The sequence below is a fragment of the Ostrinia nubilalis genome, chromosome 13 (assembly GCF_963855985.1).
Source record: "Ostrinia nubilalis chromosome 13, ilOstNubi1.1, whole genome shotgun sequence".
NCBI lineage: Eukaryota > Metazoa > Arthropoda > Insecta > Lepidoptera > Crambidae > Ostrinia > Ostrinia nubilalis.
In genome coordinates, this window is record NC_087100.1 from 9,957,436 (window position 1) to 9,976,223 (window position 18,788).

General features: G+C 37.9%; 2 protein-coding genes across 2 annotated transcripts in view; one reads left to right on the forward strand and one right to left on the reverse strand.

Moving 5' to 3' along the window:
• Positions 1 to 263: 263 nt before the first annotated feature.
• On the reverse strand, positions 264 to 905 carry LOC135077315 (U5 small nuclear ribonucleoprotein TSSC4). The gene has a single exon (XM_063971845.1). It carries the CDS (start codon positions 903 to 905, stop codon positions 264 to 266), a length of 642 nt encoding a protein of 213 aa, XP_063827915.1.
• Positions 906 to 17,105: 16,200 nt separating this feature from the next.
• Positions 17,106 to 18,788, forward strand: part of LOC135077646 (BTB/POZ domain-containing protein 6) — a 29,556-nt gene continuing 27,873 nt past the window's right edge. Inside the window, exon 1 of the mRNA XM_063972206.1 lies at positions 17,106 to 17,360. The gene's annotated coding sequence lies outside the window, so the exon portion shown is untranslated. The remainder of the gene's footprint in view (positions 17,361 to 18,788) is intronic.

Below are 18,788 nucleotides of genomic sequence, written 5' to 3' on the forward strand. Positions count from 1 at the left end.
TCCCATTGAGACATTATCGCCACCTTTTCATAGCAGCAAAACCTAAGTTGGTATCTTAGGTAGTGTTATACCTACTTACCAAAGTATATTACTTTTATACTGTAGTTTACTTTCTATTAGGCAGACATTTCTATCAGGTAATAATGTCAACAAATGAAATAATACATAAGGCTATGTAGTACAAAGTAAGTTTAATAACTAAACTTAGTTCCTAAATATTATTGAAGTATAAACTTAATTACAAGTAATAAATAAATATAAAATTAGTCTTCTTCATCTTCAAACAGGTGCTGCAGTTTTAGTTCCACCTTTCTAACATTATCAGCATGATCTTGGGGTGTTTTTGTAGCCTTTTGTTTCTTTTCCTTTTTCTGAGATACTCCAACAACATACTCTGGCATGACAACTTTGTTACTCTTAAAGACAACCTTCTCATCCTCTTCCTTTGGCTTCTTAAGTACCTTCTTTATCACTGAAGACATGTAGAAAGTAGGTTTTTTGAAAACAAAATCATCTTCAACTTGTTTCCCATTTATTTTTGACGCTTCTTGTTCTTCTAATTCACGAATGAAAGTTTGAGCTGTAACCATATTAGTAGCGTCCGACATTTGTTCAGGGGTAACATCTGATAATGAATAATAAACCCATTTCTGTGGATTTTTCATATAATCTGGAATCTTTCTTGCTCTCAAACAATCCCTTAAATTTTCTTGTGGTTTTTTGAATATACTCTCTTTGCCTCTGAACTGCTTCATTTCATTTTTCCGTTTTCGTACAGCTTTTTTGTCTACAACGTTGAAGTTTTGAGTAGCAGGTGCTTTGTTTGTTTTAGAAAAACTGTACTGCTCTTCAGCATCTTTCAAGTGATTGAAAAGACTTTTTTGCCTCTCCAGAAACGATGACATTGTGGTAGGCTGATATAAGCCTGATATTAAATTAGACTAAAGTGATAAGTGCGATTCATCAATAATAATAAATAGACCACTTATTTTTGCAAATGAAAGATAATTCCTTCCTAGGAATTAAACAATTTTGTAAGAAAGAAAGGCGATGTTTTTTTTACTCGTTTTGACAATTGTTGACATGGACACATTTGACCAGGGTGCGGAAACTTCCATACTACGATCAAACTTGCTTCCAAACAGCGACTTCAGTCGATAAATTCCAATACTTTTTTTTTTTTCTTCTTTATGGCTCTCGCGGATTGCGTTTAGCCACGACAGGGTTCTTGATTTTTGCGTTCAGTTTTGCCATAAGTTTTGCGGACATTGCGTTTAGACAGGGTGGGATTGGGTTAAAGTTAAAAGGTAGGGAAACGAATCAATTACGGAAGGAAACGGAACAAAGGATGGTTTTCATAGGATCAATTTAGGTGTGATATAAGTACAAAATAATAAAAATAAAATAATATTTACATAAGTACAATATACATTACTATTTACAATTTTATATTATTATGGGTAATAAATTCGGCTAGGATATTATAAACATCAATGTTATTGGTATATAATAGGCAAGTGATGGATGTAGGAAAAGGAATTTTAATGGCTAAAAGAGAACTAATAAAAGAGGAACGATCATATAGGCAACAGTAAAAAAATATGTGATTTAAGTCTCCGACGCCAGAACCACAAGTGCACGAATCATTATCAAGTACATGAATTTTAGCCAAGTGTGCTGGAGTGCACACGTGACCAAGTCGCATTCTAGTTAAAATGGTAGTAACTGTTTTGGAAAGATTCATTTTAACAAACCATGGTTTACAAAGGATGGATGGTTGAATGAGCTTGTAATGTTTCCCCTTAGATTGGCTAGTGAACTCCCAATTCTCATCCCAGGCAGATTTGAGATAAGCTTTGGGAAGGGCTGCCGTTAAGTCATGGCAATAATTTGTGTACGGATGTATATCTCCACACTCAACCGCTTCATTGGCCAGCTTATCAGCTTTATCATTTCCTGGAATATTGGTATGACTAGGAATCCACGCAAAATTAATTAAATGACTGTTAAGACTACATTTGTGAAGTAATTTCCTGCATTCTGTAATAATAGGATAATTAGTATTGTTCTTAAATGGAAATTTATGTAATGCCTGCAAAGCACTTTTAGAGTCACAAAATATTACAGTTTTGTTTAATTTCATAAGGAGAGCATACTCTAAAGCCTTAAACAGTCCAAAACATTCTCCAGTAAAGACTGATGATTCTGGAGGGAGTTTTATTTTCTGGACAATATGATATTGTTTATGGTATGCGCCAACGCCAACATGACCCGTTGGAGAGTGCTTAGATGCATCGCAATAGATATGATGCCAATCGCCCCAGTGTTCGTCTACGATCTGATTGAACTTAATGTTAGCATTGTAGTCATCCTTATGTATGTCTAGGTTGAAATGAATTGTCGGAGTAAGAATAAGGGATTCAAAATTTACAGAAAATATCGGAAGAAAGGAGGTTCTGTGGACTGGGGCTTGGATTGATATAAATTTACGAAAACTAATAATCACACAAGGAGGAGATTTGCGTGACCAATAAGAGGAAGTATCAATTAAATCATTAAGTCTGTTGAGTTTGCTATATATAGGATGGTCAGCAAATTGAAGTACACGGAAAAGATACTTGTCACATAAATATTGGCGGCGTAATTTCAATGGGGGCTCAACACATTCAGCTTGCAAGGCATTGATTGGACTCGATTTCATAGCACCAGCTATAATCCTTAGCGCTTTAGATTGAATCGCATCCAATTTACTTAAACCAACTAAATTACAAGGCTCTAGATAGAAACTGCCATAGTCAAGTACACTTCTTATAATAGCATTGTATAAAAGTCTTAATGACGCTGGGTGAGCACCCCACCAGACTCCAGAAACACATCTTAAAATATTTAAAAGCTTTTCAGATTTTGCAGCAATGCTATAACAATGAGGAAGCAATACTTTTTAACTACCCTAAAACGCTCTAGATGTCGCTGCTCCTGTTTCCTTCATATTTTCATTTTTTTCTTAATTAAAATATATTTCAGAATATTGTTAATTACAATGTGAAAACTTTTTTTAAAATGAAATTAATTTGTTTTAATTTAAAACTGAACGGTGACATTTTTTGTTATAATTTACATAATAGAGTAGTAGAAATTACTATTTAACATATGGCAACTTTGTTTTTCCTCCAAAATGGCCGGTGTTGTTTTTGTTAGGTTGAATGCATTCTTGTTTTCTTAGCCATCGTTTATGAGTTCTGTGGCCCTATTAAAGTATTGAAGAGTCGAGTCAAATTCAAGTTCATTCCTTCGTACCTCCTGCTGTTCTGGTTCATCGGAGTTTTGTTCGTTCCTTCGTGAATCGCGAAGAAACTTTCTGTTATGTTCACAAGTGATCTGAGTTTTCTCAAAGTGCAAATGCTTTTTTAGTGTTGTTGAAAACTTTGCGAAAAGACGCTTTTGGTGTATAATATTATGTGTGTTCATAAATAAAGTAAAATTATTAAATTGAAAAGTTTTTGTTTATTTGCATTTCCATGTGCAATGTAGAATTTTTCCAAATCCATTGTTTTGAAAATAATACAATACGTACACCATAAAGATAAATACTTTCAAAATAATGGATTTGAAAAAATTCTACATTGTACATCAAAAAAACAATAATTCTTTGAAGGTTATGAGGGCCTATGTGTGCGTGAACTGTGTGTATGTGTGCGTGGACTTTATGTATGTATGTGTGCGTGGACTATGTATGTATGTGAGCGTTACGTACGTAGGTTAAGTACAGGGAATTTAACACCAGGCTGTCAATTAGTAGGTTCAAAAATTTGACAGAGAGGGTTCTCTATTTCCTATGTATTACTTTTCTCTATGCATTTGACAATATCATCTTTATTTTTTACACTGGCAATAATTTCGTAAGAAAATATGTACAGAGTAGCTATTGGCTATCTTTTAGAAAGTTACCAACTAAATAATAATGTACACACGGCCTCACTGTTAACTATCCATTTCCGTTTTTGCTCTCGCTCTCATCAAATGGTGATTCTTTGCGATAGAACGAGATGACATGACAGGCAATGGATAGTTAACACTTTTGCCGATGGTACATACGTTGTTGGTTGGAGTAGTATTGTAATATACAGGATGTTTTACTCTTTTACTTCAATGTTTTCAAGACTATGTCAGCCAGACTCGCGTACTCGTCTTTAATATGATTTAAAAAATTGGTTTATTAAATGCGGGTCCAGCGCTGCACAGGAGTTGCTACCTACATAGGGAACGAGAGGTGAGAATGGGAAGCATCTACTAGTCCCGTGCCCTGATTGCGCTAATTCTTAACGTCTCCTATACATTGGCGCTTCTTCACCAGTTGCGCTCCGTTTTTCATTCCATCCGAGGTGAAAATTCGATATCATGGCAAAGTTCACGCGCAAACAAAGACGAAACAACAGATTTAATCACTTTCCAATAAAAGTCCAAACACCTTATATTTTCACTAAAAAACAGCAAAATTTAATTGTTCGTGAAGGCGTTTGACTTGAGTTTGAGAAAAACTAAGGAGAAAAAGTAGCTTTCTTTCAGCTTTTACACAAAGAAGCATTTTTTTTTTTTTTTTTTTTTTTTTTTTTGTCGTTTTGTTTTCGTTTGAACTAGCTGTCAAAGCGACACCGCGATACGATTTTGTGATTGTTTTTTTTTCGCTCGCCGCATGTGACAGTGGCAACACGTGTTTCAGGTGTTTCAGTGGAAAAATCAAAGGCTTAACGTTCAGTTTATCACACAAATTTAATTTTAAGCTTAGTTATTTTCAATAAGTAAAAACAGGTGACGGATTTATCTGGTAAAACCGTAAGTAACATGGAATTAACTCCTCCCGATCCCCCGGACCCTCCGGACCCGGCTTCCTTTCCAATGGAAGTCTCACAGCCATTGTTTTCCCAAGCCGCGACAAAACGCCGTCTGGATACGGAGGTTCTTTCAGAGCCCGCTAAGCGTTCCAACAACCCTTCTGCTCCATTGTCTTCCCCAAGTAGCCAACCGGTGTACGCGCACCCATCCCTCGTGATTTCCCCAAAAATCTACAGTGACCTGGACAAAGGTCCTTTTATTGTTCACGTGTCCCGTATCGAATCCGAGCCGAATGCCCCAACATATATCCAACCAATTAGATTTGGAAAGTTCTTGGTTACCCACAAAATCTCTGATGTCATCAACGACGGCATAAAGAAAATTGGGAGAAATAGAATCTCAGTCGAGTTTTCCTCTGCTAGTGCAGCAAACAAATTCCTGAGTAATGAGGTCTTATCTCTCTGCAAGTATTCAGCTACAATCCCAACGTACAACGTGACCCGAATGGGACTTATCTTCCAATGGAAAAATTCCCTCTGATCTTCCAATGGAAGAACTTGCGGATTCACTGACGATTCCTGACGGATGTGGCATCCTACTTAAAGCTCGCCGCCTAAACAGAAAAGTGACCACAGACGGACAAGCGACCTGGGTCCCCACTCAATCGGTGGTGGTGACGTTTAAGGGACAGGTCTTGCCAAAACGAGTTTTCTTATTTCACAACTCCATCCCAGTTGAAACATATCAGCTTCCTACCATCCAGTGCCTCAACTGCTGCCGCTTTGGCCACGTCAAAGCCCAATGCAGGTCGAAGGCAAGATGTTTCCGATGCACACAACCCCACTCAGCGGACAGTTGCGATGTAACAGAGGAAAAGGCAACTTGTATTCATTGCTCAGGACCCCACTTTGCGCTTAGCAAATCCTGTCCAGAGCACTCAAGACAAAAAACCATAAAAATTGCTATGTCGCAAGACAACATATCCTACGCCGAGGCCTCGGCCCTGTACCCAGCAACTCGTAGGTCTTATGCCGACATCACGAAATCCCCATCACCTCAACCTCTTCCCTCATCATCACAACCCTCCCATTCTCAAGCATCTCACCTCCCTCTTTCCTACAAGAAAACCATTACTCGTTCTCCCCGCCCTCACGTGCCCTTAGGGAAAGGTTACGATAGACAGGCGCACCAGGCCATAATAGGCAATTGTGCTTCTAGCCTCCCTAATGGTTGTGCCCTTAATAACAACCCTCAATCATCGCCGTTAGCTGACGAGAGTCTTTTAGACCTCGTCCTAACCCTTATCCTTCAGATTGTTTCCCAACACAAAAATAACATACCGTCCAACGTTGCCCACAAACTCTTCCAAATCTCTCAATTATCTAACAACAATGGCTATCCAGGCGGTCCAGTGGAACTGCCAGAGCATTAGACGGAAAAAACATGAAATCTCCTATTTAATTAATAAATATTCTCCATCGTTCCTAGCTGTCTCGGAGACCTGGCTAGTTCCGGAATCGCACTTTCGTGTGTCTGGCTATTCATGTCTCCGTGACGATAGAAATGATGGATACGCAGGAAGCGCCCTCCTCATAAGGCGCTCCCTTTCCTATTCCCAACTCCCTCTTCCCTCGCATAGCCAGGACATTAATGTCGTGGCCGTGCGAATTTTCGACCTATCCATCCTATCCGTCTACATTCCCCGCCCTAACTCATCCTGTCTCAATGAACTTCGTTTAGTTATTCTAGCTCTTCCACCTCCCGTTCTTGTCTTGGGCGATCTTAATTCCCATAACACCGCTTGGGGCTCATATCATACGGATTCTCCAGGTTCCTTACTTCTAGACCTTTTAGACGACCTTAACCTATGCGTTCTGAACAATGGCTGCCCGACTAGAAGATGCTCCCCATCTCAGAATCCGGCCACCGCGGTGGATGTATCATTTTGTTCCCCCAATCTTATGTCTCTGCTTTCTTGGAGTGTTCTGAAAAGTACTTTCGGCAGCGACCACTTCCCTATTTTGATCACTATCCCTAACAAATCATCCCCAACAGTCCAATCCCCTCCTCTACTAAGATACAAATTAAAAAACGCTGACTGGTCAGCTTTTTCCGTATCGGTAGATAACAAACTAGACTCCCTCCCTATAATTACTCCTTTAAATCCTATTTCCGTTTACGAAAATTTTACAAACATCCTTCGGTCGTCAGCAGATGAACACTTCCCACAAAAAAAACCCACTCAAAAGATCTCCCCTCCGTGGTGGGACGCAGAATGCTCAGCCATTGTTCTCAGACGTAAGCAGGCCGAAAAACAATATAATAGATCTATGACTATGGAGAACTACCTGCACTATCAGCAGACAGCTGCCCAGACAAAGAAGTTTTTATCAAAAAAAAAAAGTTAGGATGGTTTAATTTTTGTGAGTCTATGTCACCTAGGACTCCCTCTTCTGTGGTCTGGAAACAGATAAGAAGGTATCGTCAATCCCTTTCAACATCCAATCCCCCCTCAAATGATCCCTCTGTTTGGTTGGATGACTTTGCTGACAAATTAGCCCCTCCCTTTGTTCCCTATATGGATTGTTTCCCATCCTCCTCCTTTGTGCCCATTGCTTCAACTGGCATTTTAGATTCCCCTTTCACTGTTGATGAACTCCTGTCTGCATTAAGCGGCCTCTCTGATTCATCCCCTGGAGCCGATGGATTGCCATATTCGTTTTTAGTTAATTCCTCCCTCAGAGCTAAATCCTACTTCCTGCAACTAATAAACAATTTTTTTGACCAGGGAATCACCCCTGACTCTTGGAAGGAACAAATTGTTATTCCTATACCGAAGCCAGGGAAGGACCCTTTGGAATATAGTTCCTACCGCCCTATTGCCTTATCCTCTGCCCTTCTAAAAATCATGGAACATATGATTAGAAACCGTCTAGAATGGTTTGTGGAGTCTCGCGGTATTCTGGCGAAGTCTCAATTTGGTTTTCGCAAAGGTCTAAGTACTCTGGACAGCCTAAGCATCTTAACTACTGACATCAGATTGGCATTCAAAAATAAGGAATACCTAGTGGGAATTTTTTTGGACATTTCTTCTGCTTACGATAACGTCCTACTTCCAGTACTCAGGCAAAAATTGCTACGTCTGAGTGGCTCGGAGAAGTTGGTTCGTTTCATCTGTAACTCATTAATGGCAAGATCTGTTTCAATTAAATGTCAAAATATCACATCCCCGCCCCGTCTACTCTGGAAGGGTCTACCCCAAGGATCCGTGCTCAGCCCACTTCTTTACAACATATACACCTACGATCTTGACCAAGCTGTGGATTCCTTCTGCAATATCCTACAGTACGCCGATGACATTGCTCTTTACATTACATCTAAATCAATAGATCAGGCAAACACACGTCTTAATGCCGCTCTGAACTACCTCGGCGACTGGATGACGACTCACGGCCTATCCATCTCTGTGCCGAAATGCTGTTGCGTTACTTTCACTCGGAAACGGCACATTCCAGACATCGAGGTATACTTAGACGGTGATCCTATTCCCAGCTGTAACCAGGTCAAATTCTTGGGTCTGATCCTAGATACTAGACTAACAGGTGTTGCTCATTTTAACTACATCCTTAAAAAGGCGGAAAAAGGAATCAACGTTATACGCGCCCTTTCTGGCACTTGGTGGGGGGCTCATCCCTACTCTCAAAAGCTTCTTTACAACGCCATTGTTCGCAGTCATTTTGACTACGCGTCTTTTCTCCTGGACCCTTGCAATAAAGTTCCCCTCGATAAATTATCCAAAAGTCAGTCAAAGTGCCTACGTATAATTTTGGGAGCCATGAAATCATCGCCTATAAACGCGTTACAAGTTGAGTGTGTTGACCCTCCCCTCTATTTACGTAGACAATATCTCAGCGACCGCTTCTTCGTTAAGGTTGCTCAGAATGCTTACCATCCTCTTATAGAAAAACTCGAGTTTCTCTCCTCTACTAATAATCCATCATCTTCTCAAAAAACTCCCTGCATTCTCCTAAGCCTCCAGAAATTTGGTCGTCTCCCGTGTCCCATTACTAAAATTGATATTTCCCCCCTCTTCTCCAACAGCTTCGAATCATTAGTATTTCAACCGCCTATTATCCTAAATTTTGGTATTTCAAAAGACTCTCCTACAGCTCCTCAAGAATTCAGAAATATTTTGGCTGAACACTGGCAGGGCTGGCTCACGATGTACACAGACGCGTCCAAGCTCGTTGATGACGGCTGTGTCGGCGCAGCAGTGTGGATACCTGTGTACAAAGTCGCACTTAGTTTTAAATGTCCCCCTGTTACATCGGTTTTCACCGGTGAAGCAATAGCAATTCTAGAAGCCATGCTTTATGCGAAATCTCATTCACTAAATAATGTTTTAATTTTCTCGGACTCCCTTAGTTGTCTCCAATAAATTCTGGCTAACCCTTTCAAATCTAAAGTAAAATTTCCCACCGTTCTAAAAATAAGACAAGCCCTTTTCGATTGCCGTTTGAAAGATATCAATGTAGTATTGGCTTGGATTCCTAGTCACAGAGGAATCCCGGGTAACGAATCTGTCGACTCATGTGCTAAACATGCCATAACCTTCGGTTCACTGGAGCATTATTCTTTATTTTCTCACGATGCTGCATCTCTCTCCCAAGCCCACCTCTATAAATCGTGGAGAATACATTGGGACAACTCAAAAAGGTTGGCTGGCAAATATTACGCAGACATTCAGAAGGATATTCCCCCTAGACCATGGTTTTTTAAATATAAACACTTACCTAAAAGTACTGTCTCTATTATATGTCGGTTGCGAATTGGTCATGCGTGTACTCCGGTTCACTTAGCGAAGATGCACATAAAGGATAGTTCCTTGTGTGAATGTGGCTTAGACGAAGGTACTACTAATCATATTTTCTTCAACTGTCCAAACGTAGGTTCCTCCTTATTAGATTTCCTCCCTGAAAGCGTCCCTCGCCCTACTAATATTAAATGTTTATTAAACTCAATGAATCCCCCGCTTTTAAAACAGTTATCAAAATTTATCCAATCCCGCAAAATTCGTTTGTAGGTAATCCAAATTATTTTTCCCCTCCCAACCTTCCTCCTTCCTACCCTCTTTCTTCCATTTATTTTAATCGCTATTATGTATATATTTGTGTTGTCTCAATTTGTGATGTCTTTTTTGTTTAAGGTACTCACACAAATAATTTAGCTTAACATTTTAAACTTAAACATTTTTGAATTTTATAAACCCTGTAAACTTTGTCAAAGCTGATTACGTGACATTGGCGAAATCGTGGTTCTCAAAACCAAGTTGTGGCCAAAATAAAAGAAGAAGAAGAAGAAGATTTTGTGATTTTCGTTCGTCGTCTAGTCGCGTTGTAGTTGAAAATATTAAGCGCAATCGGAGCCCCGTGTATATATTATAGCTAGCACGAAAAACTTTCGTCTTCGAATCGTTTGCGTATTCGAAAAAATGCGATACCCACCCAGCCTTCGAAATCAACGATAATGTGACGATCTCGACTGTAAAATTAGTTTCGTTCTACCATTTCTCATGTTTAAGTTTTCATACTAAATCTTTTGATGGCGATTCGAATACGCAAACGATTCCTAGTCAAAAGTTTTTCGTGCTAGAGGTACCGGACTTGCGAGTTGAGAACTCACTAAAAACTTTTTCTAAGCTGAGTGTTAAACATTATGATCAAGACATTCTCAGCATCGTTACAAGTTTACCCACAAGAGTTTACCTACAACATCTTACGTAATAAGATACTGCCGACAAACTTATTCAACAGTTTGGCAGATTAATACAGTGTGAGTCACGTTAAAGTGTACATATGAAAATAGATGAAACTAGACCTATTTTTATCGACAAAAAAGAGGTCAAAAAATTTTTGAGATTTTTTTTAAATTTTTTATAGAATTTTTTTTCTTCCAATTACTTATTGTAAAGAAAACGTAATAACTTTTAAACTAAGCGGAATATCCTGATAAAATAAAAACAGTAATAATGATAAATAACAGGCGATACTAAAAACATACATAAAATACACAAAAAAGGCCAACAAATAATAAAAAATAATACTTTTTGAAAAAAATCTGCTTTTAAATTCGTGTTTTTTTGGTTATTTGATAAATTTCTCCAAAAAATGCCCGTATAACCGGTGGTTTTTATTACTTTGTATTATTCTCTATCATATTACCTTCGTAAAACCAAAAATCGTATGTCTCTATCCCTATCACAACGTTTGCAATGATCGTTTGAACTAAGCCTCTCCGGGCGCGCCATTCAACGCTTCGTTAACAACGAAACTGAAAATGGCTCTTGATTTGTAATTTTGATACAGACAAGTTAGATTTCAAATAAAAAGAAAAGATTTCGAAGTAAAATAAGCATTTTAGTTAAAATTAAAATTGTCTCTAACTGTAGCGGAGAATAATGTTGTGGCAGGCCTTTGTTCAAACGATCATAGCAAATGTTGTGATAGGGATAGAGACATGCGATTTTTGGTTTTACAAAGATAATACGATAGAGAATAATAAAAAGTAATAAAAACCACCTGTTATAGGGGCATTTTTTGGAGAAATTTATCAAATAACCAAAAAAACACGAATTTAAAAGCAGATTTTTTTCAAAAAGTATCATTTTTTATTATTTGTTGGCCTTTTTTGTGTTATTTATGTATTTTTTTAGTATCGCCTGTTATTTAGCATTATTACTGTTTTTATTTTATCAGGATATCCCGCTTAGTTTAAAAGTTATTGCGTTTTCTTTACAATAAGTAATTGGAAGAAAAAAAATTATATAAAAAATTTAAAAAAAATCTCAAAAATTTTTTGACCTCTTTTTTGTCGATAAAAATAGGTCTAGTTTCATCTATTTTCATATGTACACTTTAACGTGACTCACACTGTATAGCACTAGGGATTTTTCCCTAGCTGGCTTTTTAGCCATTTTAACTTTAGTGTCTCAATTAATTAAATAAAAATATTCATGTAATTGTTTTTATAGTAATTATTTAGATACATAGCGGACCCTTGCGGGCTGCGATCGTATTTGAGTGATATTATATACCTACCTAGCTTTTGCCTGCGGCTTCGTTCGCGTGAATTTAGCCACGCAATTTTTGTTTGTTTCTACTCTCCTTAAAAACCTTGCGTGGGCTTTAAAAAATACCAAATAATAATTATTGGTGTAGCCGTTTTTGAGTTTTGCTTTTAGAGCAACGTTCATGTGAAACTAATGATTCCTAAGTTGCTTACTACTTATAGGTAAAGGTCTAATAAAAGTGATAGCTTTTTCTTGGAAGGGGAATAAACTTAGAGAGAGTTTTAATATAGTTAGTAGGTGATTACTTACGTAAGTAATGGGTACTTACCGACTTATTTCTTATATTATGAAGTAAGTAAGTATCAGAATTATTTACATTACTTTTATTATTGTTATAAACTGCAGATATTTTTGCTCTAGATAATATTTTCTTATTTTATTACAGGATTGTTCGATTGAAGTTAGAAAAGATTTAAATGTTTTCTTTTTCGAAGAATCGTTTCTATTAGACCGTAAAAATACGTAATTTAACGCTATTTTTTGTGTTAACCTAAATTAAATGGCTTTACATAATTATTTATCGTTACACAGCAATTCCATCTGAACACGATGCAGGTAAATGAACTTGAGGATCTGTGCTGCCTTAAATCTTAAACACTAAGATTTTCCAATAGCTTAGGTCCTAAGCCTTAGGACTTAGGTAATAATAACAAAAGGTCACATCTAACTTTAGTGATAAATGTGTCCGATATTGTCTAATTGTTGACAATGATACCTAGGCTAGAACATTATCAGAATTTATACTTCTATACTAATATTATAAATGCGAAAGTAACTTTGTCTGTCTATCTGTCTGTCTGTCTATCTGAACCGATTTTGATGAAATTTGGCATAGAGATAGTTTAAGTCCCGGGAAAGGATATAGGATAGTTTTTATCCCGGGTTTTGAAACAGGGACGCGCGCGATAAAGGTTTTCTGTTACAGACAAAATTCTACGCGGACGAAGCCGCGGGCGGAAAGCTAGTTTTTCTTATAAAATTCGCCTAATGCCTTTCACGGATTCACCTCTAACCACCAGTCAGTGCGCGCCAGTTAGAGACCCACGTCCCACCATATGCAGTTGATTTTTAAGTAAAAAGTACCTATACCTAATTATGAAATATACTTAGGTACTTACTCGTAGTTTGAACATTATGATTCCAATAAAATCAATAACTAAGCAACTTAAGTCAATCTTACTTAGTACCTAATCCGATCATACAAAATTGAATCCCGCTGAAACTAGGGGAGACCTAGGAGAGTTGTGACAACTTTTAGTTTACGGGCCATATCTCGCTTAAAAAACATTCCACAGCTATGAATAATACAAATTAATGTAGCCTCATTCCTTCTGTTTTCAAAACAATCACCAAAATTAATTAAAGTATTAAGGTTTCTAAGAAAATCACCAAAATCTTAGACCACTCCCTCTGTCACAACTCTCCTAGCACCGAGGTAAGTTGTGACAGGTACCGAGGTGAGTTGTGACAGCATTGTATTCCATCTATTAGATATACAAAATACCATAATACTCAATGAAATATGATTTTTTAGCAAAAAAGTACTTTAATCATCCTTTAGTACCAATTAAAACAAATAGTTATCGGATGTCGTTACACAAATTAAGCTACATTTCTCCAGCTTTCATTTTTCTCCCACGACACTGGATTTTTTTATTATATTTTTTAGTTAATATTATAGATATAATTATTTTCTTCCTCTTCTGTAAAAATAAAATAGTCGCGGTGGTAAAATCCATAGACGGAGCTTCGACTTCTAGGTTTACTTGATAAGCCTCTTTCTTCATAATATATCTTGACAAGTTTAGATTGTAAGAGGTCGCAGCATATCTTAAACTTTAACCTTTTAACCTAATCACTTCATAAGCCAGGTCCTAGATTTCGACTCTAGCAAACAGTTCCTCTATATGGCTTTCATGTATAGTTATTAGGCATTCAATTCTGAATCAAAAAAGTAGTGGCATGCAATTATACAAATTATGAACCTACTAACACCCAAAAAGTCATCTAAAAACATCGTGGAAATGGCCCATCAGAAAAATTCAGTAAGCTAGGAGAGTTGTGACAGCCTGTCACAACTCTCCTAGGTGTTTAAAATGACGACTTGGTTCGAATAATATTTTTTTCTAAACACGATGCGCACACAAAAGATCAGTGCTACATTTTGAGACCTGAATAACCATGCAACTTGAGAAAAAATAACACAACAGTGCACATAATATACTAAAACATGATATAAATTGAAATAAAATTTTGAAGTAAAACTTACTTTTTGCATTTTTTTGTACACAGACGTCATATTTACGTAACCGTGCCTCTTGCGCCGCCCGCAGGTACTTAGTCAAGAAGAGCGTCTTAAAAACGACAAACAAGCGGTTTTACCAGCTTCCTAACTATATTAAGTAAGGAGAAATCATCCTTGTCACAACTCACCTCTGTCACAACTCTCCTAGGTCTCCCCTACGATTCAATTATTTCTGATATATAGGAATATTCATGCGCGGTTAAATATACTTAGATGGACCTTGACCAATATTGGGCTTAGGATGGTACCTTACGGGTTTCGGCTTAGTTAAGGATTAGGGTGTGTTTGCTTGGAGTTACACAGCATGAGTGAAGGAGCCAGGCTATGCAGTGTCAACGGGAAAATATACATTTGCGATATAAAATATCCTGTCGATTAATTAATTTATTAATGGTCGAAAATTGGGCTGTTTACTGTATTGATAACTTTAAAAAATAGTTCGTACATGAAAGAAGAAAATAAGTTAGGGTAATTTTATTTCAATCAAATGTCTCTAATAGGTAAGTCTGATTTGTTATAAAGTTTTAACCGTTAAAGCTGTTGCCGCCTTTTAAAAATGTCTTTTTTCAAATTGTAAGTAAAGTACCTAGGTAGTACGTAGGTTGTTGTATCTTACGAGTTTGAAGTCAAGTGACCTGTTCGGTTTGCTTAGATGAGCTATACTTGCGACCGCTTTTGGCTGTAAGCTGCCGATTAGATAATGGTTTAGTTCGGGTAAACATTACTTTAAAGTTCGCTATCGCTGTTAATATTTAACTGAACATTCAGTGATCGCGGCCGAGATGACTAATTAAGTAAATGTAACTGCGGTTATCTGCAAATAGTGCCCTCGATGTTATCTTTTTGTAGATCTACATTAGGTAGGAGAAATTACAGTAGAATTTTGTATTCTTTTATGGGTTCCAATTACCTATAGGTTTCAGGGGTTACCAGTAAAAATTCCTTAGAAGAAAATATGAAAAGTGACTTTAGATGACGTAATTGCTTGCTTCTGAAATAATTATATTGTGGTAACGACGGCCAACTACGGAACCCTAAACTGCGCCTGGCACGAAACGCATTTGGCCAATTTTTAAAAATAATAAAGACCCTATTTGACACAAAATGTAGTAGGTAAATATTTGTCCACTTTCCAACAATCAGTATCGAACAAAAAACTAGGCATGCCAATTTTGAATAAACAAAATATTTTTTGTCTCTTGATTTAGCTGTTTCCTTTTAAAATAATTATTGATTGTGGTTTATTGTCACTTGGGCATTGATACCACATCATAATTACAGCACGTACAAAATGAGTTTACTAACACAAATTATATCTTCTTACGGGCCGGAACAGCCTCTAAACTGAAGACCGGAAACCGGAATAAGCTGGCGGTCAATTGAACTATGTATATTAATATGCCTTTCATTTTAAAATAGAACCAAATAAAGTAATAAACTGCTAACAAGCCACGAGATTAAAACCTCGAGTGAACAATAATGTCTTCTCGGCTACTGTTGCGTTACAGTTTGTTCCGAGTAGGGTGACCCTATTCATAGGTGGACACCTTTTTGTTAATATTTAAGTAATTAAATGATGTTGGTTGTGTAATTATATATGTATTTAAGTAGTTTACCATAAGGTTTGAATAATTGTAATTTGTAAAAATATTGTTGTTTTTAAAATAAAATATATTTTAGTATAATATTACTCGGTTAAATTGCCAACTTAGGTATTCGTATCCTATTAATAGTTAATTATTGGTAAAATGTTGTATGAAAAATATGAAAATGTACATTATTAGAATGCCGTATGGCATTAAGTTTGCCTTATGCTCCAATATAAATAAATAAATCATTAGTGTTGGTCGAGGCAGAAATCTACACTTGTTATTATTTCAGGGAAACCATTTTAGGCACAGACTGTGAAATCCTGAAAGAAAGTAGGTACTGTGTTCCATTCACAAAGTGTGGTGACTGTAGCCATGAATCAGTCATCGTAACTGCGCGCGAGTCGATTTGCGTACGTGCCGAAAACTCAGGCACCAGCCACTCGACAATCGACCTTATTGTAGTATGATCAATGAACAAGTGATTTCTGGAACGTGTCTCATAAATATTACCATAAGTTTAAGTACTTATGTATGAGGGATTTGTGACTGGTTATGAAGACCACACATCAAAGTTAGGTAGGTAGGTACTCTAAAAACTGTAGACATTCCTTGTGATTAAAATGTTGAATCTTGATTTTAACTCACTAACTAAGTACTCGCAGTAACCTTGCTATCTTTAAAGTTACCGAATTGATAGTTATGCAAAAAGGAGATCCAAAGAGAAGTGCATAATATTCCTGAGCGTAATAAGCTCTTGTTGTTCAGAAAGTCATAGAGTCAAATATTTAAAAGCTATGTAAGTATATACTTACTTAAGTTACTTACGAAAGGGTATTTTGAAAATTAATGTAAAACAAGTAGGTTACCTAAGTATTTTGAAGTGGTGATGAAATTATTTCAGCTTAGGTGAAATAAACACTGGGTAGGTACCCCAAAAATATATTCATATTATCTTTAAATTCGTTACTTTTCTTTGGGTAGGGGTTCGACTGAAAACAAAAATGTAATGTTACTATGGCTTCATCCACGGTCCAAAAAACGTGCCTCTCAATTCAATATTGCACAAATCCATCTCCCCTACAGTATGTCGCAATCCACCAGGGGCACGTGTAATTAAAATTAAGGGTTAGTTAACACGGGAGTTTATTATCACGTACAAGGATATCGTTTGTTGTGGTTTGGCGCATGCGCGGTCTGTTTTCAGCCGCGCGAACGTTGCCGTCCACTTATCAGCAGCCGTCGGCGCTCAGTGCACGCGTCTGCGAAAAACGTGTTGTATTATTAGCGTAAGCACGCAGCGCCCGAAGCGCTCGGGATTTTCCGGCTAGGGCGGGCGGCGCGCGCATTCGCCCAGGCAGGCACCCTCAATACAATGTTCGCCGCGCACACCGTCGCACGCACCCCGTCTGCGTATTGTGACCAGGATCTGCAGTGAGCAGTGAGCACCTGACTAGTCGCCCGTGTAACTGAAATGTGAAGTGTCATCGACCATAAACAACAGGTAATTGATGTTTGAATAATGATAAAGCTAAGCCAATTAATTAGCGCTACTGTTGTACTTAGTTGTAGATTGGTACATACGGGTTGTGTAGTGATAATGAATAATAAGGAATAGTTAAATTGATCTAGTGGGAACAAAATGGCTGTATTATTACTTTTGCTGCATTCGCATATCATATCCATTTGATTGTTTCGATTATTGTGATAAACGTATGCGTGAATGTACTTAATTACTGAGTGTGATATGTAAAGCAACAGGTTTTGTTGGGTTCCAACACTAAAATTCATTCATTCCTTCATTCGTTCGATCTTGTGACGTATGTATTTGAGCGCCTTTCGCGCCCAGTAGCGTTTCGTACTCCGGCCATTACACTTGTGATTGTGTGTATTAAACTGTGCAGACCTGGCAATAAACTTAATTAGTGAAACCACGGCCTTTCAATCAACACCTACAACAACTTCGCTGCCCTACATGGTCCTTCGAGCTTCGAACTACCTGGTCTGCACCATTGTGTATAAAGTGGGACAGGAGCCGCATCATCGCGCAACAAAACTCCTGCATTGTGCCTACATACACGTGAAAACTGCATTCACATAGTGCCGATAGTGCGCATCAAGAAATCGCACTCATAATACAACGGGAGCCGCATCATTGCGCAACAGAACTCCTGCAATTGTACCTACATACAGTGGAAACTGCATTCATATAGTGCGCATCAAGAAATCGCACTCATAATACAACGGGAGCCGCATCATCGCGCAACAGAACTCCTGCAATTCACACATAATACAACAACGGGAGCCGCATCATCGCGCAATATAACTCCTGCATTACCTACTTTTGTGGAATTTGCATTTATCTGCATAGTGCGCATTAAGAAACACGCACTCAATACTGCAAGAAATCGTTCATCGTGTGCAAAACCAGCAAATTGCAAGATATCAAGCAAGTCAGTTTTGCAACAATCATCAAACGTCATCAGACGCAACCCGGCATTCCCGGCAAGACGGCGGGTTGGGGGGCGCCGGAACACGAGGCCAGCAACAAATTACTTCACGAAGTGGGCGTGACATCCATCTTCGCGCTGCCTGAAGTTCGCGCGCGCATCGAGGATTGGCCAACGCACAACATCGTTCGTTCTCTCGTCGGTCATCGTTCACTTGTTCGCTGCTGCTTCGGCTGTTTCCGCTGCCATCTGTCAACGCTGTTTACCGCCGACGCCATTTGCTTAGTGTGCAGTGCTATTGTTTTTAAGTCGAAAGACATAACTCGTGCAGTGATACTCGTAGTGTGTAATTTTAAGCCACATAGTGATTTATAGCATTTGTATTTTCTTGCAACATGGCCAATATGTAGATATTGAACTGTATGAATTGAATAAAAATGCAGTTTATTTCTTGCCTCATCATGCAGTTTTAAAGCCTGACA